Source organism: Grammomys surdaster, unplaced genomic scaffold (assembly GCF_004785775.1).
Source record: "Grammomys surdaster isolate TR1022 unplaced genomic scaffold, NIH_TR_1.0 125767, whole genome shotgun sequence".
Classification (NCBI taxonomy): domain Eukaryota; kingdom Metazoa; phylum Chordata; class Mammalia; order Rodentia; family Muridae; genus Grammomys; species Grammomys surdaster.
The window spans coordinates 1,137,998-1,162,863 of NW_021620598.1; the positions used below are offsets into that span (position 1 = coordinate 1,137,998).

The window sequence follows — 24,866 nt, forward strand, 5'->3', positions numbered from 1 at the left end:
GAGGTGACACAGACACTGTGCAGGAAGAGGTGACACAGACACTGTGCAGGAAGAGGTGACACAGACACTGTGCAGGAAGAGGTGACACAGATACTGTGCAGGAAGAGGTGACAGACATTGTGCAGGAGGAGGTGACACAGACACTGTGCAGGAGGAGGTGACACAGACACTGTGCAGGGGAAGGTGACAGACACCCTGTGCAGGAGGAGGTGACACAGACAGTGTACAGTCGAAGGTGAGGCAGACACTCTGCACAGTCAGTGACAACAGAAGACTTCATCAGAATGGTGTCTGTGCAGCTGCATTTCAACATGGGTGTACCATATCCTACGCACAAACAGTAAAAACAAAACACTCTGCAACTGCCAACACACCACAGAGTATGCACAACCGAGGCCAGACAAGCACACAACCAGCAAGAGACAAAGGACACAGCTTGCACGGGTCATCAACAAATAAGCTCCTTTTGTGAAAATGTCATGCAGTAAAAATGAGCCAGCTATAACTAGGTACTCATTACAAGGGTGTCCTGAAATAATCAAATAGTGAAATAGATCAGGGAGATGTTAGAGCTGAGGCCATGGCAATAAAAATGACCGTATTACAAGAGGCAATAAAATCACAAACAAGAGTGAAAGATGGGGGTCAGACAGCACTAACAGGGGTCAGACAGCACTAACGGGGAGGGGAGCGGGAGATGGAAGAATCTCAAAGCAGAGAAACATAAGACGAAAGGGTTAATGTGACCTGGAGGCGGGTAACATGGTGGCCAAGGCAAGATGACCCAATACAAGGATAACTGGGGTCAGTACTGAGGGAGTGAGGGAGAGGAAGAGCGGAAGAGGGTAGGACAAGGTGTTATGACCCAGGACATTCACAGAGTCTGTGAGGCCCTGAAGGTGAGCATCTAAAGAATGGGCTCACGTTCCAAGAAGTGTTGTCAAAATGTTTCGAGCTAGGACAGAGCACAGTGTGGCTTTTATGTTTCAAGGGTCAACAGAAGATCACGTTTGGGGCACCCGAAATCAGCTGCAGGAGAGCCATCAGGATGACCTCAGAAGCTTCACAGCAGCAGCAGAAGCCAGAAGGCAATGGAAAGCAGCACGCTCCATTATGATTAAATGAAATCACAGTATGGCCATATGCAGCCAGATTCCGCTCAGGTCTAACCACACACAGCTTCCTAGGTGTGAATGCAAGGGAAGCAGAGCACCCATGAGCCTTTCTTGAGGAAATTATCAGACAATGAAACCCAGCCAAGCAAGAAATAAATCTGAGAGAGAGAGAGAGAGAGAGAGAGAGAGAGAGAGAGAGAGAGGGAGGGAGAGACAGAGACAGAGAGAGAGACAGAGAGAGACAGACAGAGAGAGACAGAGAGAGACAGAGAGACAGAGAGAGAGAAATGCCCAGAACACCGAACTCCACTGGTGACCACCAAACATGGCTAAGGATGAAAGGAAGACCAGCCATCTGGGGACTGCCGTGACTGTACAGAATATAAATGTTACCAACTCCAAGAACACAACATAGACTCCAAGATCTGTGGGGTGGGGGCTGGGCAGAGGAAGCACAGCAAGTGTCAGTCAGTTGTCACTTGTCACCAAGTTCCACGGCAGCGAGCCAGCCTCTTCACAAACATCACCACCTCTTCAGCTCTGCCTGGTTCTCTCTATCCCTTTCACGGTGTTAATGTCCCTTCAGGGACTTAATATGTCTTGTGGGAAACAGACATCTGAAGTTCCAGGGCGTCTTCCTGTCACTTGTGATTGACAGTACTGAAGCAGGTGGTGACAGCTGGGACCCCTGAGCCACGCTACTTGGACGTTGGGACACATTGTGTACCCTCCTCCTGCCTCTGTTCTCTCACAGTGCCTATCCTGTGGGAACTGAATTGGTAATTCCAGGGCACCAGGGATTTGGCCCTGGTGAGGGATGACCTACGGGTTAATCTTGATGTCATGTGACATGAAGCTTGCTTTACTCCTGGTAAAATCAAAGACATTTAAATTAAAAGTGTATGTTATTAAAGGAGAGTGGTTTGTTGTTGTTTAATTTTTTTTCTTTTGAGACGTGGTCTTTATGTGTAACTCAGGTTGGTCTGGAACTCAGATACCCCTGCCTCACCATCCCTAGCCCAGCACCACAATGCCCAGGAATGGTCTTCTTAGAAAAGCCTTTCTATCTTTCACCTGCTCGTTAATGCAGTCGTCTTTCTTTCTACACATGAACGAGAAAGAACTAGAATGGCGGTCACCAAATGCAGCCTGGGATGCTCTGGGTGGGGGACTGTGCTTCCTGGATGACTTCCTATTTCCTGCATGTGCTTTCCAGAGAAGCTCACTTTTTTTTTTTTTTTTTTGAGGATTGTGTATTTTCTTAAGGTCACATGCTTATGAATACAATGAGGTCATTCGTCAACAAGAGACAAAGAGCTCTCTGTCAGTTTTTCAGTAGACATGAAAGCAGTCCTTTCTTGGTTCCTTTCACTGATGCCAGCTTTGTCTGTGTTTCCTCACTGAAAAGTCCATATTAATAACTTGCAAAGTTCGGTGTACATTAGAAACAGTTACGGAGGCTGGAGGTTCAATGTACCGTTGCAGAGGATCTGAGTTCAGTTTCCACACTGGGCAACTCAAAACCACTCGGAACTTAGACTCCAGAGAATCCAGCGCCCTCTTCTGGCCTCCTTGGGTACCCACACACCGGCGCACACATACACAACATATACATATAAATAAAAAGGCATTTTTTAAAGGCACGGTTATAATTCATTTGTCATTTGTGCCGTCATATTTTGCCAGGATGGTCTCGTGCTCATACAAAATTTTACTGTACAAAAATACGTTTTCATTTTCACGCCGTCAAACTTTGCCTTCTCCCTCATGGTCTTTAGGCTTTCCTTCTACTCAATAGACACTTTAATTTCAAACTTTCAGTTTTTCCCCTTGGCTGGGGCTGCAGCTTCAGCTCGGTGGTAGAGGTCTTCTTCAGCATGGTCTGATACCCAATGCCACAAAAATCACTTTCCTCCACATTGCCCACTCTAGGCTTACAGTATCTCTATGTGTAGAGGTTGGCTTTGCTGAGGGCTTAGTAGGTTACAAGCTTTCCTCCCAAAGTGTCCGACAAACACATTATCTCAGTGATAATTTCATCACTAACAGTGATGTTATAGTGAATAATAATTTCGTAGCTAACTTGCCCCTGTAAGTGCTTCACTGAAAGGTCCTGTGCTGTGTGTGTTAGCTGTGTGACAGCTTTAACTGACATCTTGACACGACCTACAACCACTGTCCCTTTCTGTGGGAGAATGTCTTAAGTTAATTAATGCAGGAAGACTCAGCCCAGTGTGGGCAGCACCATTCCCTAGGCAGGGCCTTTAAACTGTGTATGAGTGGAGAGAATGATCTGGACACAAGCGAGCCTTGTGCCTCATTTCTCTCTGATCTTGACTGTGGACATGATGTGACTTAGCCAGAAGTTCGTGCCTTGACTTCCCCACAATGATGAATGGAAACTGTAAGCCAAAATGAGCCTCTTTCTCCCCAAGCTACATTCTGTCGGGTATTTTCTCACAGCAATAGAAATGAAACCAGGACACTAGGCTGAACTCCTTGGCACAACTTGACCCATTGACATTGCCTTCCTAACCCACGCTGCCTGTCCACTGCGGCACCAGCTCTATACTGTCCCAACTGTTACACCTTCACGGGGTATTTAAATGTAGTAGGAGAAATCCTCAAGCTTAACTTTTCAAAAAGCACTTACATAATCCAAATATAGAGACCAGAGACAATGGCCAACCCCCAACCCAAAGCTATAAGAGGTTTGTCCATTCATTATCAACCAACTCCCCTTCTTCATTCAGTCAAGTTTTCTCTTATGTCCCACAACCAACTGTACCGTTCCTTAATGTTTTCTCTTTTCTTTGTGTGTGTGTGTGTGTGTTAGCTCGCAAGTAGCACAGAAGCTATACTTAGAATTAACTTCTCAGGCCAGGGAGATGGCTTCGTGGGTAAAAGTGCTATGAATATCAGAAGGTCTGTGTTCAAATCCTCACCAGCTATGTCACAGCATGGCCATGTATGCCTGTAGCCACAGTGTTGGCGGCGGCAGGCAGGCAGATCCTGAAATCTCACCCATCAGCCAGCGCAGGCAAAATGGAGACCTTCAGTCCAGTGACAAAACTCTATCTCCCGAAAATGGAGAGGCTGACATCCTCTCTAACCTCTTCATGGACACTCATGGGCTCTGCACATGTGCATATGTGTGTAGACAGCAAACACGTACCACCAGACCCATATCCACACACACATACCTTCCAGACTCATACCTGACACCCACATATCCCCATTTCCACACTCCAAACCTACACCCCACACATTTACACCACAGCCACACATACACACACACACACATTCATACCCCACACCTCCACTCTCCCTTACACTTATGCACCCCCACACTCACACTTCACATTCCCACACACTTACACCATGCGTATACCCTACACATCTGTACCCCCACATTCACACCTTATACTCACACACCCTACACCCATGCATACTACACCTATGCATGCTACACTCACATACCCTATACCTACACACCACACACCTACACACACTACACCTACACACCCTTACATCCACACCACACACCTACATGCCCTATACTCACACACCCTACATCCATGCACCTTACACCTATACACTCTACAGTCACACCACACACCCATGCTTCTCACAGTCAAACCCCACACCTACACATCCCCACAGCCACACCCCATGCTCCCACACAGAATTAGCTTGGTCACTGTCGGCATCATCGTTACATCCTGAGGAGAGGTCCCTGGCAGTCTGAGGGGTGCAGGTGGGAGCAAAACAAAGCTTCAGAGTAACACCCCGACAGAAGTAGTTTCTGTGGCTGCCGGCTTGCCTGTGATCACTATTCAACTCTCACCTCTTGGCAAAAGGACTTCTCCAGGTCATCTAAGGAGTAGTTCTTCCAGATATCCTCAGATGACACAGTGTGGAGTGGCCTACTGGCATATTTGCCTTGTTGATTCTCCCTGGAGGCTTCTGTTAAGAAAAGACCATGGTGTATTATTCACATTATAGGCCATTTCTGGGCCATTTGCTTCTGACTATCACCTACTCAGAAAAAATTAAGATGAATGAATGGAGAAAAGGATTGGTCACAGGATTATTTATACTGAGATAGGCTAATGAGTGGGGAGAGAAGGAAAGGAAATTACCATTCTCTGTGTTACTGTATGCCAGGATAGACCCTGAAATGTAGGCTAGCCTTCTGTGTGTTACTGTATGCCAGGATAGACCTTGTGGGCTAAATGTGATGAAATTAGGTCTGTGCAGTGGCAGGAAAACTAGGGCCATTCTGTATGGCATGGACTTCACCAGAGACATGTTAGGGAAAACACCAAAGCCGGAAACCATTCACTGACAGGCAGGCTCCCTGCAGAGAAGAGTGGAAGGAAATCAAGCAGGGAAAACTTCTATCCACCTACAGGAGCAGGAAGTCAGCGCATGGCCTGACTGTGATCCCAGCACTCAGGAGGCTGAGGCAGGTACATTCTGAGTTTACAGCAGTCTGAGCAGGTGAATGCAAATATCCAAAGATTAAAGATCGAGAAGGGCACACAATGAACTTAAAGTATAGTAAATGTATAAAAAGTGTTCAAATCACTGGTCATTTTAAAAATCTACTTACAACAGAAAGGATAAACTACTTATCACGGAGAAGATTAAGAAGAAGGATGAGAACAGGGAGGCTGAGGGCCTCAGGGCTAAAGTTCACACAAGAGGACAAATCCCAAGCCAGGAATGGCTCTACACACCCATAACCCAGTGCTGGGATTTCAGAGAGATAGGCGTGTATCAAGGGCTGCAGTGGTAGGCTCCAGGTTCAGTGGATATTCCTGCAACCAAGACAGAGACAATAGACACAGATACCTGGATAGTCCTCAACTCACACAGGAGAGTTTAACTGCACATATGTGTGCACAGATATGTACACCACACACATATACAGAGAGATACACACACATGAACGTGCATGTATACACACAGAAACATGCATGTGTACATAGACACACACATACACACACACACTGATATAGGACAATGGCAGGAAGCAGCCCTCCCTTGGCACAGAAGTGACCTATGTGCTATACTCTGAGCTGTACTGTTTGCTGTCTGTGCCACAGCAGACTACCCAGCGAAGGCGTGCATGTAAGGACACTTTCTGCAGTGCCAGAGAGGACTGGATGCAACTCTCCCAGCGGTGTTCACAGGGAGCACAAGGATGTCACCAAGGGTATGCAACAGAACACAGCTGTCAAAAACAAAGACTTGGGCTGAAGAGATAGCTCAGTCACTAAAAGCCCTTGTTGATTTTGAAGAGGACCCAGGTTCAACTCCCAGCACGTGCATGGCAGCTTACAACTGTCCATAAGTCCAGTTCCAAGGGATGTGATTCTCTCATCTGACATACATGAGGTGTACAAATGTATATAGCAGAAAAACACACACGATAAAATAAATAAGTGGTAAAAAAAAAAAACCGAGAGAGACCTGTCTGTGACACAAACATGACAGTTTCTTTGTAATATATTCTTTCATGTCTTAAAGCACACTTAACATATTTTAATTTTCATTTTCTCATTTATTTTTTATGTCTTGTCTATCAATCATCCACCTACTTATACATCACTAAAAAAAAAAATAATAATAATAACTTGGGAGGATCTGACCCAGCTGAGGTGTAGGGTATGTAGGTTCGTGACCCAGGGTCAGGGGATTGGGGTATTTTTTTGCTTTTTATTTTTTTAGTTTTATGCATTTGGCTTTTGTTCAATAAGCCTATGAGCTTCTCATAGCAGAAGATGAAGTGTGTCTCAAGTGTAGCCATCTTCTCTCTCATCGTCGGATGAGAACAGGCACAAATGGTTCCCCAGATTTATTTCCTAAAATGTCGGCAAATAAGCCACAGCCAAATGAGGCACGCTTACTTCAGCGACAGTTAACAGGCTGCCAGTCATCTGGAATCCCACGACTCATCTCCAAGGGAGGAAAAGGAAAAGAGAGATCCTTCCCCAGGTCTCTCTGAGCTACAGTAGAGACACAGAGTCAGTCTTTCCAGCTAGGTCTTATAGTGTCTCAGAACAGACTGGGCTAGGCTTTGACCTGGCCAAGGTGGTTCTGGGTTCCCAGCAGGCTCTCTGGTACTTTGTCTGAGTCTCTACTTTGAGATCCTGGAACTGAAACACACATACAAACACACATGCATGCACACATGCACATACTACACACACATGCATGCACACATATACATACACGCACACGCACACACACACATCACATCACACACAAAGCCAGGGCATCCTACACATCTTCTATTTAAACAAAATGCAGGGTCCTGTGGCCTGCAGAGGGCGATGAGGCCGGAGGCCTATCTGGGAAGGCCTACCTGTGAGATCTCATCTCCTAAAACACTCTCTCATCCCAGGACTCTCTCTTCTGATCTCTCTCCCTTCCTGTGATATTTTTTTCTACAGAGTTTGGTTTTTCATTGAGAGGGCTGGGGATGAGACCTGAGTCCTTTCCATGCCTGGTAACATCTACAACATCAGAGAGGTGCAAACATTAAAGGGCTCTTAGGCTCCCCTAGGAGCAGCAAGCAGAAACTGTCCCTCGCCGCCATGTGACTGCCTCACATGCCCAGATAGTGGTGCTCTTGACATGCAAGGCAGCTGTGGAGGCCAGTGTAGCCAAAATTAATAGAAACTGCTGTCCTATATCCAAAAAAAAAAAAAAAAAAAAAAACGAAAGCAGCAATTTCTGGAACTCAATCCAGAGGTAGGAAGAGCACCGAGACCAGGAACTGCTGTTTTATCAACATGTGAGTATGTTCTAGCAAATTCCATCCCATGAGTCACCATTCACAGTGGAAGGTCACAGCAGAGGCAGAGGCAGTGCGGGGTGTGAAGAATCAAGTGGACTTGTGCAAACAACCCTTATTAAACTAAATGGTTATTTTTAAAGAATAATGTAAAACAGGCATGCACATAGGAGGGGTGGGGAGAAAGGTTCTAGAAGAAGTTTGGGACAAGGGAGGAGAATAGGGTGGACAGGATGAATATATATATTCAATATATATGTATATATATTCAATATATATGTACATATATATATACACTCTCAGAGGAAGTGAAAATTATTTTAGAAAATTTAGAAAAATTCGTTAGAAAAAGAATTATGTGTAATTCTTAATTACAAAAGTAAAAATTTAAAACAGATGCAAACAGATATGGATATTATTGCTTCGTTCTTAGATGCCTGAGAAAGTCTTCCCTAAGTGCAACACTATCGTATAGAAAAAAGTTATTGACAAGGCACTGGTAGGTTAGGATGTCACACCAGAAGAATTAGAGGGAACAGAGTGGGGGCTGCAGTGTCTCAGGAGGTTTTTTTCCCAGTGGGAATTCCCAAGGCGGTAACAGCCAGGACCTTGGACACAAGGGGCAGACCATGCTCAACAAACATGCCACCTGGCTGTGACTGTGGGCTCTGCCTGCCCTGGTTACACAGCCTTGGACTACTGTTTCCTCCCTAGCAAAACGAAGGAGGAGGGGTGGTATCTGTCACGAGATTGCAACACATCGGATGAGTTCATGCTCCTGTGACTCCTTATGGATTCTCAACAGGTATCAGTTGTCCCTCAATTAGTAAGAAACTTCTTCAGTAATCAGAGGACCAGAAAGAAGGGTCTCCAAGCAACAGCAGGAGCTCTCAGGGGCAAATTAGAAGGGAAAACCATTCTCAGGACAACTTGCAGTATGATTGGCTACTAACCTCGTATGATATTTGCTGACAGGACGGATGTTAACTGTTGCCACCACATACCAAAAATGTCTGTGTAAGATCACAGATGTGCTAATTAGCTTGACTGTGGTAAATCATTCTACACCACATCAAAACATCATCAGTGTTAAACATAGCTGTTGATTATTCTCCAATAAAGTTGATAGTTAAGTGTTCACGAACAGAGGAAGGCAGCTGAGCCCTATGCTCCCCTTCCTCTACTGCCTGATCCACTGAGGTGCGAGCATGCAGCCTGCCACAAGCATGCCTCCCCTGCCTAACGGACTGTGTTCCCCGAAACTGACCAAAACCAAACCTTTCTCTCAAGTATTGTCAAGAATTTTGTCAGAGCAAAAAGAAGAGTAAAACATCCACAAATCACCACAGACAGGAAGATCAAACGGAAAGGAACACAGAGCAAATAGATACAACAGAGGAAAGGATTAAAATAAAGATTATATCAAGTAAGAAGGAAGGGTGGGGGAGGGGAGAGAGAAAGAGGGAAAGAGGAGCTGGGAGAAGAAGGGAAGGAAGAATGGGAGGGGAAGGGATGGAGGAAGGGGACTTAAGAAAAAGCAATGTTTTATGAGAGAAGACATAAAAAAAAAGGTCTAAGACACATGTAATATGAATAACTGAGAAGAAAATCAAGCAACAGAATAGAACAAATCCTAAAGACGGCAACTCAAAAAATTATCCTGCCACAACAACAATTCAAGCCTTACCAGTGAAATACCACAGGATGGACTCGGGACATCGATCATTGGGGTTTTTTAAATTTGACTTGGTCTTCATTGTCTGCCTGACTGGATCTGGAATCACCCAGGAGACATACCTCTGGGCCTGCCTGTGAAGGAACCTCCAGAGGTATACTGGGAGGAGAAAACCCCATCCTTCATGTGGGTGCCACCAACCCATGGACTGGACCCCCATACTGAATCAAAAGGAGAAGTCACTGGACACTGGCAGTAAGTTCTCTCTGCCTATCAATCAGTGGACACTGATCAATCAGGACCAAAGTAAACCTTTCCTTCCCTAAGTTGCTTCTTTCCCAGGATTTGGTGCTGAGGAGAGGGGCTGTTGCTGTGATAAACACGCCTTTGGAAACGGTTTGTGCAAATACGGAAGTTTGGAGCTCTTAGCTTGAGATGCTGTAGAGCTATGAGTGGAGCCTGGAGCTCGGTGGGTTAGTCTAGTGAGTGTTTGGAAGACCAGAATGTGAGTCATAGTACAGACAGTGGGGATGTGCTCCTAAGGATTCAGAGGGGAACACAGCGCGGCAAGCACACACACACACACACACACACACACACGCACGCACGCACGCACGCACGCACGCACGCACGCAGCTGTTTCCTACCCACATCCTGAAAATAAGAATGAGGCTGAATTCAAGAGTGATGGATCTATTGGTCTGACAGAGGAAATGTTAAGAGTATAGTGTTTAGGCGGTGACACCATTACTGTTCCTTGCTCTCACAGTAAGAGAGAACTTGGAACTTAAAGAGGAACAGAGAGCTGTGGACAAAGCTGGGGGTGGGGGAGAAAGCAGCTGTGGTTGATTAAGGAAATCGGTACAATTAAGAAGAAGCCTTCCACTCTGCACTGGGACCAACTTGTGAATATGCAAATTCATTTGAAAGAAAAAAGACTGTGGTGCTTTGAATAGGAACGCCCCCCCACACACACCCCTAGAACTCGTGTTTGAATCCTTGGTCCATAGGGGGTGGCACTATTAGGAGGCGTGGCTTTGTTGGAACGGGTGTGGTCTATTGGAAGAAATGTGTCACTAAGGGGGCAGCCTTTGAGGTCTCAGTATCTCAGTGTGCTTCCTGCTGCTTGAGGATCCAGAAATCTCAGCTACCTCTCCAGCATGCTATCTGCCAGCAGGCCACCATGTTCCCTGCCATGATGATAATGGACTGAACCTCTGAAACTGGAAGCCAGCCCCAATTAAATGTTTTCCTTTGTAAGAGTTGCCGTCATCGCCGTTTCTCTTCACAGCTATAGAACCCTAAGAACAAGACTGAGCTTGGACTGCCCAGATGAAGGAGTTCCCTGCCCCCAAACAACTGACTGGGGCAGTGTTGCTCCAGGTTCAGCCCCAAGGCACACAGAGCCCTCTGTGCTGTGGAGAACAGGCCAGATCACATCTCGAGGTGACACAGAGCTTGGCACTGTGGTCGGCATGGTGCCAAGTCTGGAGATTTGCAAAACGCCAAGAGTCATGAAGGCAGGGAGGCTTGCACCAAAGTTCCAGAAATTACTGAGGCTGGACAGCACGTGGCAGAGTTGGATTCATGGGCAGGAGATTCTGAGATGTTACAGTGAAACTGATGCCTAAGTCACAAAGGAGACATCAGGACCATGTTAGGTCTCCAATGGAGTGCCTCAGGCATGGGCTGGATCTGGCTTAAGAGAGAGGCTATGTGTGCTTCTGGTGAGGCAGGAGTACCCGTGCCCACTGGAATCCAGGTAAAACCAGCACGAGACTCAGATGCTGGGCACGGAGTTGCAGGGCCCAGGGCTTGTCTTGCTGAGGCCATTCTTTCTTGTTGCTTCTCCATTCTACCCTTTGGAATGGGACCACTTACTCTATCTGTATTGGAAGTATGCAACCTAATTATTTTAGACTTAAGAAATTTTGAGTCTAGGCTGGGCGGTGGTGGCGCACGCCTTTAATCCCAGCACTTGGGAGGCAGAGGCAGGCGGATTTCTGAGTTCGAGGCCAGCCTGGTCTACAGAGTGAGTTCCAGGACAGCCTGGGCTACACAGAAGAGAGAGCCTGTCTTGAAAAACCAAAGAAAAAGAAAAAAAAAAAAGAAATTTTGAGTCTCAAAGGAAACTTTGGGCTTTCGACAGTCTGTTAGAAAAATTTAAATTACATTTATTCATTTTTTTATTTGGTTGTTTTTATTCATTCATTTTGTATACATGTGTGTGTGTATGTGAGAGAGAAAGAGCATGAGAGAAATAGTGAGTGTGTATGTTTGTGTGTGTACGTGTGTATGTGTGTGTGTTTTCTTCCACCATGTGGGTCCCAGAGACTGACCTAGATCACCAAGCTTGTAGCATCCTCTTCACCAAATGATCCACGTCTCAATAGCCCGAGACTGGGCTTCTGAGCAGTGCTGGGGATATTAAAGATTAGGGGACTTCTGAAGTTGAGTTAGATGAATGACGGATTGTATTATGAAATGACCATGCCCTTTTGAGGCTAGTGTGGAATGTTATTATTTAAAAGCAATATGTTTGGGTATCAGTGTGACAAGGTGTCTTAGTTAGGCTTTTATTGCTGTGACCAAGGCAACTCTTATCCAGGAAAACATTTAGTTGGGGGTGGCTTACAGGTTCCGAGGTTTAGTGCATTATCATCATAGCGGGAAGCAGGATAGTGTACAGACAGACATGGTGCCGGAGGAAGAGCAGAGAGTTCCACATCTTGATCTACAGGCAGCAGAAGGAAACTGGGTGCCACATTGGGTGGAGCTTGAGCATATATGTGACCTCAAAGCCCACCCTCGCAGTGACACACTTCCTCCAACAAGGCCACACCTACTCCAACAAGGTCACTTCTTTATGGGCCAAGCACACACACGCACACGCACACGCACACCAGTCGGGGTGGGGGGGAATCACTCCTAGTCAAACCTCCACACAAGGTACATACTTAAAATTGCTAATCAACTTGGCTAGATTCAGAGTCAACTAGCTTTAAAGCACTTTAACATTCTTTGACTTTCAAATCAGTGTTTGAGATTACTTCAATGGGACAGAAGCCAAAACAATATCCTGAGTCTGTGCCCTTTGCAAAAGCAGGATGTGAGAGTCTCTGGTGGGGGTGGTGGTGGCAGCTGCTGCTGAGAGGTCCCTGTCCCACAAACTCAGCTCACGCTGGCCAAGTGCAGATTCCGACTAACAAAGCTATATAATAGAAACCCCAGGACAAGCACAGCCAAGTGAGCCGTACACTGGCTCACGTAAGAAGTGACGTGGGATAAAATACGCTCGACTCACCTACGTTCCCCTCAATCATTGTGAACACTATGGAGAGAAGAGGGGGTGGAGTGAGAGTAAGGGACACAGGGAAGAAAGACAAGGATTGAGGATCGAACCAGAGGAGACACAGAAAAGACTCTCTAGGTGATCTGACTGAGAACACAAGCCAGTAAGACCTGGGCTTGGTGACATGAAGGTAGAACATAAAAAACTACACAGAAAGTGACACAACAGACCCCAGAGACGATGAGCCACGTAGAAGCAACAAAGGGAACACTGGGCCTTGGCAAGGACCATACTGTATGGAAGACACAGGATGCCCAAGGAAAACATGACACAGAAAGCTCATGAGAGAAGGCAGAGATGTGGATAGCAGTGACGGTTCAACAGAAGGATACTGACTCCCTGACGCCCCAAATCTGGAAAATGCAAAACTTACTAAAAAAAAAATTTATATATATATATCAAGAAGGAACCCTTTGAGGAATTAAATTTGCAAACAGAAGATTCACCATGTTCTAGAAAATGTCTGCAGAAGGCTCAATGATAAGCCATAACCTGCTCTTCTGCTACCGAAGCTCAGCGTACAATCAGTTAGAGAAAGCCAACCATCACAGAGAGGGAGTAAGCAGGCCTCGGGTTCACAGACACAGGCAGGGGACTGGAGCAGGTGGCCTTCAGAAAGAGAAACACGTTACTTTCGGTTATTACATCCAGCCAAGGTAGAACCATCGTTTCCTTGGGTTTGTGTGTGATTTCTGTCCTGCTGATGTTCCCAAGTGACAGTAAATTCCTTGTAAAATAGCCTATGGCCTAATCTTTACAAGAGCCCCCTGGCAATCCCTCATTGCTATCCAGTGCACGGGAAGGGGCCAGGGTGAGGCTGATGGTGCTTCTTTCCGAGTGGTGGCATCAGTTTCATGGCTTACTTCAGCCTTTGGCTTGTCTGTGAATGCCTGGCAGGGCTTCAGGAGATGAAAAGAGATGACAAACCCATGCTCAGCCATGCCTGGCACCTGAGTCCAAAGAGCAGAGTCCTAGAACCACCTCCCAGCAGACTGGGTTAGCAGAACCAGCCAGAGTCTGGGAACAGTGGTGTTTTGGCTTGCTTGGAAGGCAGCGCTCTGTCACAGGTGTGCCCTAAGGAGATTTGCTAAGTAGCCTTATAAAGCACAACCAGACCATAAGGACAGGTTATAATCCAATCACAGGGAGTAGTCTCAGTCGGGGGACAGGAAAAAGTCCAGGTGACCTGACTGTCCAGCTATGTGACTCAAACATTCTTCCCAAAGAGGTGGGCCAAGCTGTTCAGAACCGCCAGCAGCCGGACAGCTCCAGGCAGCCTATTAATGCTGCTGAGATGGAGACTCTGGGCAGGTGGGGGAAGCTTCCCCTTTGAGGACAGCAAGCACACACAGATGTATCTAATATAGCTGCAAGCTCCTCTACTCTGTCCTCTCATGTTGGCTTCTTCCTCATTCATGGAGAAGGCTTCACCATTCGAAATCTTTAAAGGTCAGAAGCAGCAAAAAGAAGGACAAATGACACCCAGAGGATAGTCTGTGAGTTCAGGGGACATCCCAGCTTCCAGTCCTATGTTGACTCCATATGCATTTCCTTCGTGGAGCTCACTGTTCACAGATATACATGCTTCTGTGTGGATTCATGTGTATGTGTCTGTGTGTGTCCATGTTTGTGTCCTCGTGTGTCCGTGTGTGTGTGTGTGTGTGTGTGTATGTGTGTGTGTGTGCAGTTGCCCACAGAAGTCAGAAGAGAGTGTTGGATCTTCTGAAGCTGGAGTTAAAGGCAGATGTGAGGCCCCTGACATGGGTTCTGGGAACAGAATTTGGCTTCTCTATAAGAGCAGTATGTGCCTTTAACCACTGCCCGCTCCCAGCCCCTCTCTTTCCTTAGCCCTCATGTTTTTCTTATAAATAATGGCATCATGGGTATCTCTGTAGTGGGTTCAGTTTCAATATTGGGATATAATTCCTTAGGGAAGAACTACAAGGGGAAAACAAACAAACAAACAAACAAATAGTAAAACCCTTAGCGACATGCTAGGGAAGTCCTTACCTGCATTGGACAGTAGGTATTTAAAGTTGGCATCATTTTTAACGCTGAGATTCTTCAGGAAAGTGTTGTAGTCCACCGAAGGGGTGTTGTCGATGCTGTACTGTTTCAAGAACCTGAAACACAGACGTTCCCTAAAGTCAGGCAGAGCAAAGGCAAGTCTGGACAGACACGTGCCTATTACAAGCTCTGCATTATATGGGGCCAGCATGGATTTTCTTCCCAGCTGTAGCTGCCCTTAACAACGACATCATGGGAAATACTGCTGTTGGGATTCTTAACTGCAGATAGCTGGGGCTGGGGAGATGGTTTAGTCAGCAAAGCACTTGCTATGCTAGGGCAAGGACCAGAGTTCCCTAACCTACACAAAACGGGACAGCCTGGGCATTTGTCTAGGATCCCAGTGATGGGGAGGTGGAAACAGGTCATGGATCAGCCAGTTTATCCTCCTTGGGGAGTTCCAGGCCAGTGAGAGGCCCTGTCTAAAGTAAGCGAGCAAACAAACAAAAACATCAAAACAACAACAAACTGTCTCAAAACAAAAGGAAAAACAAATAAATGAAAGGTAGGCAACCCCTGGGTCTCCAGACACACACATGCACATATACACATATAGACTAAACATGCAGACACTTGAGAGAGAACATTATTGGCTTGCAGAGACACAGAGAGAGAGACCAAAAGTCCAGGCCCCTTCTTGAGAATTCCCCAGACACAAAAATCCTACAGTTTTCTTCCTTTCCTTGTTGGAAGAGTGAGGACAGCAGATCCCAGGGCCCAAGAGCCCCCCCCCCCTCGCCAGACAGCAGGAACAATGACACCCTCCGGTAAGAAGTACAGAGACAGGGATCTGGCTAGTGAGCCAGCGAGACTCACATTTCTGTAACCAGGGACCCCAGGGTGTGAAGAGTGGGGGATGGTAAGCAGGTGATTCTCATAACTGACAGAAGCCTATCACCACAGGAGACTGAAACCTCAGCCCAGAGAAGCACACAGTCTCCAAACAGCAAACGGCAGAGGGAGTCCAGCTGTTCTGGAAACATTTATGGTGTTTACACATAATAAGTCTTGTTTTTTTTTTTTTTCTGTTTATTTTGAGACAGGGTCTCGCTATGTAACCCAGGCTGGCCTTGAATTTGCTATGTTCTAGCCTTGATCTCCAAGGGCTGGAGTTATAGGCTTGGGACTACCGCATCCAGCTTAGAACACGAAAACTGAAAACACGCACACAACACCTCTGTGCCTCTCGAATACACCGAGATGAGCGGGACGCTTCGGTTTGTAATGTGTTTCCTATTATTCAGATCTGTGTGTGATAAACACTTTTCTAGATGATTTCTGGGTTACTACATTTCTAAAATAATTCACAGTTTTTAAATGTTTGGTTATATTCTCCCCATATGTGTTGGTTTCTATAATTATCTAATTTCATGCTTCCTCAAAATTTAGTAATTAATACTTTAAAGTATTTGTTATTTTTCTGGTTTCCAGATTGCACAGGGAGCACCATGGATCCCCACTGTTCCTCTCTTCCACTTTGATGAAGCTTCCTATTGTCCCTAATAGGAAAACTTATCCAGAGAGATGACGGCTGCCAGATGTTAACTCAGAAACTCCCTCAACAGCCCGTTTTCCTCTCAGCCCTGATCCTGCGAAAACATCCCAGAAGCTTGAGACTTGGGAGGTATACCTGCCAGTGTCTGCATAAGTCTTGTGAGGCTGCTGGCCAGCATGCTGCTCAAGGCAGAGGAGCTTGGTGAAGACTCACCCAGCACTGAAGACGCCGTGCAATTGCAGTATCCCAGCAGCCAGGGTCTACCTACAGGAGAATCCTGGCTTGGGCTAAGGACCTGGAGTTCTAGGCTCAGAAACCTGCTGTATGCACGTGGTGGGCAGATGGAAGCCCATGGTAGTATGCCAGGGAGGAAGCACTTTAAATTGAAGCCTGGCCCTGAACAGAAAGGCAGGGTTTCAAAAGGCTTTTTGCAGGGCTGGCTGGGGAACTAGCTCAGTCTGTACAATGTTTGATATGTCGGATGACAATATAACTTTGATCCCCAGTGCCCATAATCACAGAGTTGGGAGGTAGACACAGGTGAGTCCTTGGGGCTCACTGATCAGCCAGTCTACCCTAAGTAGTGAGGCTCACCGGCCAGCCAGCCTAATCAGTGAGCCTCAGGTCTCACTGAGAAATTCTGCTTCAGAAAACAAGGTATTCAGTTCTGGAAGAATGAATGTGGCTGACCTCTGGCTTCTACAGGCATTTGTACACACATGCAGGCATGCATATGTAAGCACACCCACCCTCACAGACATACAATAAATATGTCTAAAGGCTTTCACAGAAAGAGCTTAGATGAACCTCCTTTTAAGACACTATCCCAGGAACTCTAGGTAGCAAGGCTGGGGTGGGTGAACAGCCTGAATAAAGCAGCAGGCAAGTGGGGCTCACAGGAGGCTAAATCTAGGGAGAACGGGGATCCCAGTGAGCCCTTGAACCTTTCCAGCATTGCAACCTGGAAAAACACCTTCCAGACAACCCTAGCACACACGGGCTGGCCTTCTACGGTTTGCTCCATTACAGGGCTGTTCATAAATGATTTCACATAGATTCAACAGATTCATAGACTGAAATACTTCATCCTAGAGAGAGATGGGATGGGGGGATCCTGGGAGGGAAAATCAGTGCTCAGGTTGGAAGACAGTGCTGACGACCCTGACAGTGAGTTCACCTCTCGCCTTGGGTTTTACACAGGCTGAGAGGTATTCTGCAGGCAAATAGCAACTGTCTAGAAGTTGCAACAGTATCCCAGCTCACCATGACTGTGACACCGTCCACTGAGATGACCACCCAACACATGCAAGCATAACACAGGCTTGCCACGCACATTACATCATGTCTTTATCCCCACGATGTAGGGGTGGGCTTCTCGGTGCCTATCCCATTTCCCACATGCAAGCATGCACGTGTGTGTGCATGTGTACGCATGCAGATGTGTCTGTTTGTGTGTGTGTGTGTGTGTGCATGCCCACGCGCGTGCGTGTATAACTGCACAAACGTGCTGGTGAATATGGGTGGGTAGGCATGTGTGTATGGAGACCAGAGGACGACCTCCTCAGCTATTGATCCTCAGGTGCCATCCTCCTGGCTTTTTGTATTGTTTCACTGGCTGAAACAGTCTCTCATAGACCTAGAACTCAGCAAGGAGGCTACCCTGGCTGGCGAGTGAACCCCAGAGATCCACCTGTTTCAATCTCACAAACTCTGGGGTTACAACAAGCCCATGCCACCACACCCCCACCCTGTTTTTCTTTAATGTGGTTACTGGGGATCAAACTCAGGTCCTCTTGCTTGCAGGGCCAGCACCCTGCAGTCTGAGCTATGTCCCCAGCCCCCTCAACACCTACTTCTTTAAGAGAAAATGGAGTCCTGGAAATATCTTGGTGCTCTAGGAACAGGGATGCCAGCACAGTTTGACTTCAGAGCCTGGACATTCTTACCACACCAAGCACCTAGTGAGGATCTCAAACAGAAGGAGGATGCTAGACCAAACTACTGAAAAGGCCGTATGCACCCTGCTCCAAACTGCAAAGGGCAAAATCAACACCAAAGTAGCCACAGGCAACAGTGTCTTCCGGGATTCCCATGAGGAAGGCACTAAAGCCCCGCCAGAAATCAGCCTCTGTGTGCGTCTACGGGAACTAATTCTATTTTGGAATGTTGTTCAGGGCCGTGGTGAGAAAATATTGTTTCTGGGGCTTGAAAGGAATCTTGAATAAAAATTTGCACAGTTCTTTATTATTCAATACTTAAGAGATGGGGAAACAGACAGTAACTTTTTTTTTTATAGATTTACTAGGTTGGAGACTGCAGTGCCAAACACAAGGTTTATTGTCAAATAAAAGCCCGCTTTGTTTCTGACGGCCTGTTTTAGAAGAGGTCTGCCTCTGCTCTGTAATTGCACACACAAAATTATTTAATTTGTTTTGTTTGGATCTTATTCTGGACACTTTCCCAGCCAGAAAGGATATAAAAATTAAAACATCTATTATGCCTTTTATATTCTGAGGTAGGTTATAGAGAGGAAGAAAGAAGAACACATATTCAAGAGTAGGAAGGATCCTTTTTTTTTTAAGCCTCTGGTTGTGAGACCCATCAGAGCTAATGTCACATGCCCTCTGTGCTTCCTTGCCGTGGGTGAAGTCCGTCTACTGCCTGCAGCCCTGATCTTGTCTATAGGAGAGGTGTCAGAAGCTGCCCGCATAACAGCAGCCTTTAACTCCAGAGCCTTTAACTTAACTCTTAGCCTCTGCAGAAACAGTAAAGGCTTGGGGCTTTGGGAGCAGCTTGAAGGGTCAGGCATCCCTGAGCCACTAGGACATGAGCCAAGGCCCACCAACCACATGACGCTGAGCCGCCTAGCTACATATGTACACACGTGTATGTCGTATTGTGTATTAGGTTTTTCCATATTGATTTATAAGCACACTGAGAGGCCAACAAAAATAGGTTAACAAGGGGACAAGACAGCATACGCTGTATGGCGGAAGGTACTCAGAATGCACAAACTGCTTATTTCAGGACTCTCACTGAGCAGTTTTGGACCAATGAATTGTGGGTAGCTGATACCCCAGGAAACAGAGGTAAGGCCCAGGGAGGTGTCTGTGCTCAAAGATGAGGTTAGAAAAGGGTGGGAAGAGGGCATCCTGTCAGCTGGGCACTTCATAAAGAAACACCACAGGGCCCTCCTCCAGAGCTTCTCACTCAAAAGCCATGCAAATCAGAAGCCAAGCATCTGGGCACCCGTGAGAACTGTGCTGCTGCTTGAGTCAGGAGCAGGTGGTGGCATCTGGCAAATGTCAAGAAGCAGATAAATACTTTGTGTTATTCCCTATCTTCTGCCACAACCTGCTGCCCCCAGGAACCATGTCCTCTAAGGAGAAGAATGCTGGAGGAGGCAGACCCCATGGCAGGAGCCAACAGATGAGTGAATTTCAACACTGGCCTGTCTCCTCTTTGCCCCAGGCCTGGAGTCAAGCTCACTGTGAATTAGAATCCCACAGGATGGAGGCACCCGGCAGGAGGGAAGAGCAGCAGGTGGTGGAGCAGCAATAACCTATGCAGATCTACAAGATGGACCGCTCCCCACAGCCTCCTCAAGGAATAAGAGGAGCGAGGTCCCACTACTGAGAATTCACCGTCTCAGGAACATGGGAGTAAGATCCAAAATGAGATGACGGGAGAGCTATGGAGGGAGAGAGGGGACCAGCAACCTGCCACTGTCATCCGGTCCGGCCCTGGCAGCAGGGTCACCACACCCTCCCCGGCCTTGCCACTCACGACTCATAATCCTCATCCTTCATCTTCAGGCAGAATGTCTCCAGAACCCGCCGTAGCTCTTGGGCCTGCACCATGCCTGTGTTGTTGGCATCGATGAGCTGGAAGACTTTCCGGATGGTCCTCATGTTTCTGAAGATCTGCGGATTAGAAAGGGGATCGGGAGAAGTCAAGAGGCCCAACGGTAGAACCTCAAACGGCAACAGACGTGTAGGAGCTTTTTTTTTTTTTTTTTTTTCACTACTTCTTGTAAAATAAAATGTTTTCAAAGATTCACCGCAGTACACATTGCACAGTGACATCTTTGGAGAGAAAAAAAAAAAAAAAGAACATTTTGAGTAGATTGAGAGTCTGCAAGGCAATTGTCTCAGTAAATGGTCTTAGTAAGTTTGTAAAAAAAAAAAATCTCTTTTTAATGTAAAGCAGTAAGTCTCATACACAATTCATCCCCTCTTAGGGCCGTATGAAAAACTCTTGTCTGCTAATTGATGCTGAAAAACTAGTCCTGGCATAGCTGGACTTGTGCGATTTTTGCTTTTCATGGCCATATGCGAACTATTTTTACCGCGAGCTGGAAAATCTGACGGTCTATTTCAACCTCTCTTTTTTTTTTTTTAAAGATACCACAGAAAAGTTTTTGCAATGATCTCTGAATTCAGCAAATGAGAGTCACCGTGTGAAATGTTTGGCAGGGTCCTTGCAAGGACAGGAGTTGGGTCTCTGTGTTGATTACGCATCTATGAGGTCATCTGAGCACTCAGAGCCCCAGCTAGCAAGTGCTCCCAGCCCACCGCGTCTGCATCTTCAGATACAGTAACCGAGGTCCAAGGAGGCCTGACTCAACAGCTCACGGCTAGATAACACAACACCATCTTTCAGCTCCAGCCTGTCTTTTCATGACCTTCCCCTGAAGGAAGGCTAGACACGCAAACACAGTGTCACTAGAAGAAAACAGCAACTGGGAGTAAGAGCCTGATACGGGGTGGGCAGAGGCACGGGCCTTCAAAGGAATATAAACAGTTCTAGGTAGTGTGGTCTGGGAGGCTTCCTGTAGGAGGTGGCACTTAGCTAGCAGGAGTGACTGACTACAGAGGACACTCCCTTGAAAGAGAGAGAAATAAGAGAGAAGCCTGGGTTCTAGGGGAGCTGATTCCATAATCAGAGGAACGGATCCAGCCATGTCCAGCCTGGATTCTAAGGAACTTTAGCAAGCCTCAGAGTGGAGAACCACTAGGAAGCAAGTGGGTCCCCCTTTCCTCAAGGCTTTCTCCACAGGTTCCTAGGCCATCCTAGGCTGATGGAGCCTGGCCTGGCCATAAGACAGCCCCTCTTGCAGCCTCTCCAGGGCGGCTATCCTCGGTCTTTGGCCGGAGGAGTCAGGAGCTAGGTAGGGTGAGTGATCTCCTGGAGCTTCTCCAGGCTCTTCTCTGCCTCACCCTGGCCACTTGTCCCTCCACCTACTGCTCTACCCTTCTTGCTGTAAGTGCCAAGGTCACATGAGTCCCTGTGTCTATGCCAACCATCTTTCTGACACTTGAGGTCTCTTCCAAAGGCCACAGTTCTGACTCAAACTTTGTCCCATGTTGGTACCAATGGCCATTGACCCTGCAAGGTCAAGGTGTCTGTCCCCTCTGCTTTCTAGCTCACCCCCTCCAAAGCTGGGTCCCCTGCTTACAGGAACCTCTCCCCTGTGTTCTCTCTGCCTATTCCTCCTCTCAGCACCCCTCAAATGTGTCAGCCCCCCTTCTCCCTACTTCCTCAACCCTGAATGAACCCAGTCCATGGTCTATTCCAAAGTAAGTGTGTGTGTGAGTGTATGTCTGTGTGTGTATGTGTGTGCCTGTGTATATGTGTGTCTGTGTATGTGTGTGTCTGTGTATGTATGTGTGTGTCTGTGTATGTCTGTGTATGTGTGTGTCTGTGTATGTCTGTGTGTATGTGTATGTATGTGTCTGTGTGTGTCTGCATGTCTGTGTGGGGGATGTGCTTAAACGCAGGTGCCCACAACCCCAAGAAGTATCAGTTCCCCTAAATCTGGTACAGGCACTTGTGAGCCAGTTGATCTGGATGTTGGGAGTCAGCCTCTACTCCTCTGCCAGAGTACTGCACACTCTCACTGGCTGAGCCGTCTCTTCCGACCCTTTACTCTACTCCCATAGGAGGCCTGATGCACCTAGAGAGAAAAGTGCCAGTGAGTGCGCCCTTCTCCCTTGACCCTGACCCCTCGCTCCACCAGGACCGGGCACTGCATTCTGAGTCTTCTCTGCCACTGTAGTGTATACACACACACATGCATGGACGAGCCCACGCACCCACACCCACATCCACACACTAGGGGTGGGGGAATATATATGCATACATGAACACACATATGCACACATGCGGACAGCATTCATATGCCTATTTCAGCTTTAACATTTTTGTTGACAGTGCTGGGGACGGAGCCCAGGACCTTGCATACACTAGGCAGATGTCCCCATTGAGCCACCATAAGCCCATCCCTATCTTCTTCACGTTCCCAGTCTTGAAGTCCTGCCCCACCTTGCCAAGCTGGCTGTTTGCTTTATGGAGAGCACAGCTGAGTCCAGATAAGAACACCCAGCTGCCTGTGTGTCACGTGCCAGTGACCCCTCAGCTTTCCCAGACTGGAACCACACTTCCTCCAATCCTCCCACCCCAGGGATGGCAGATCCAAACTTTTCTCTGGTACTCACTCTAATCCAACCCATCCGGATAGCCCCTCACACTTCCCCACTCTTCTACAAGACTCCTCAGAAGGTCACAGGACCCTTGCTGTCCTTGCAGTCCCTCAGAATGCATTAGCTGCCCTGCAGGAGACTCTCCCCACTGGCCCTGGTCTAAGTGCCATGGGCTGGAATGTTCATGCTCAGGAAACTCTGCTGCTAAGTCCTTGTCCACTTCTTCTGGGAACGCGGAGGAGGACAGGAGCGACACTCTGCTTTACAGTCCCATGGCAACCCATATGGGTCCTCTGCGTGGAGAGCCGTGAGCCACAAGCCTGGCACAGAGCTCGCGCCCACCAGAGGTACCTCTCCAAGTTCCTTATCACTCGTCAGACGGAAGTTTGGCAGCAGCCACAGAAGAGAGCTGCAGATGGTGAAACTTAGCAGAGGCATCAGAGCGAGGGTCCCAGTGAAACGGACCAGTCGGTATGAGGTGGGCAAGAAAGGGAAAGGAACTAGAAAGTAAATGGCCAGGGCCCAGCAACAGTGACCAAGTCTACTCACCCTTCCCTGCCCCCTCCCCTGCCATTGTGAGAGCCTTCTCAGGGACTGGAAGACTCTGGATGATCCCAGCCTCTCTCCCCCTTCCTCTGTCCCAGCTGTGAGGCCAGCCTTAGCCTCACTTACAGTAGTAAGCCAGTACACACCTCTCCAGTTCTGGTGTTTTGTGCTGGCCAGGCCCCTCCCTGCCTTCACACACACCTCAGTCACATTGCACCTGCTCAGAGGGAAGCCAGAGCATACCTTCAGCCTGTTTTGACCACTCCCCTTGTTTCTCTACTTACCCACTGACAGCCTGTGTCCCAGGCTTACTTCCTGTATAGAACATGGTCCTTCTCTAATCTACTGTGATGTTTCAGGAGCTCAAAACTTCCTGGGCTGAACAGGCTGTAACTGTTGCCCAGAAAGCCCTCCCCTTGCCCTCTGCTCTCCAGTGAGGCAGGGTTTGCTTTTCTGTTGCTGTGGGAAAATATTCTGACCAAAAGCTACTTAAGGAAGAAAGGGTTTATTTCAGTTTGTATTTCTGGGTCCCAGTCCATCATTGAGTCCATCAGGGCAGGAACTGAAGCAGGACCACAGAGGAAAAGTGCTTACTGACTCGCTCTCTGACTCATGCTCCGCTGCCTAGGGATGGTGCTACCCACAGAGGGCTGGGTCAGCTATCAACTAAGACACAGCCACCGCCAATCTGATTCAGACAATTCCTCCATCAAGGTTTTCTCTTCCCAAATGGCTCTAGGTTGTGCCAAGTTAACAATCAAAAACTAACAAGGGATTTTTTTAAAAAAGGACTCAAACTTACAAAAATAAATTTATTTTTATTAGTTAAAAGGAAAAAAAAAACTAACAAAGGCAGTCTGGTACCTTCTCTCCAGCTTTTTTAACCACCCTTCCAGTTTGTCACTGTCCCCTGATATTGACCTTGGGTTATTCTGGTAGCCTCCCTTGGGAGAAGAAGGGCCATGCCACACCCTGCCTGACTCTGCTCTGTCCTAGCCTTTCACAAGGCCCTAGTGTCCCTCGGGGGAGAAGTGGGTACAAATTACCAAAGGAGGTGTTGAGCTAATTCTAGCTGCCCCATCCAAACCCAGCACACTTCTTAGAAAGGAAAGTGTAGACCTCATATCTGCCCCAACAGCTTGCCTTCCTCAGGCTTACCTCTGTGCTGGCCTCCCTCCCTAAAGGAAACCTAACTTTCATGTAGGTATGTGAACCACTGCCCACCACCCAGTTTTACATACCTGTAAGCTAAAATTGGCTTTAGAAATTGTAAATGGTTCAGGAGGAAATCAAAAGAAGAGTCTTATTGCATGTCATGTAAAGTAACGT

General features: G+C 47.3%; 1 protein-coding gene across 2 annotated transcripts in view; it reads right to left on the reverse strand.

The window, feature by feature from the left end:
• The window catches only part of Efcab6 (EF-hand calcium binding domain 6), a 173,170-nt gene that overhangs the window by 101,564 nt on the left and 46,740 nt on the right, over positions 1-24,866 (reverse strand). The window contains exons 5-8 of one of the 2 annotated variants that reach the window (XM_028788767.1): positions 20,296-20,432; positions 14,958-15,070; positions 13,440-13,442; positions 4,963-5,081 (exon numbers count right to left, since the gene is read on the reverse strand). In XM_028788767.1, coding sequence (XP_028644600.1) covers positions 4,963-5,081; positions 13,440-13,442; positions 14,958-15,070; positions 20,296-20,432 — 372 coding nt within the window. The remainder of the gene's footprint in view (positions 1-4,962; positions 5,082-13,439; positions 13,443-14,957; positions 15,071-20,295; positions 20,433-24,866) is intronic. The other variant, XM_028788766.1, reaches the window with a different exon arrangement.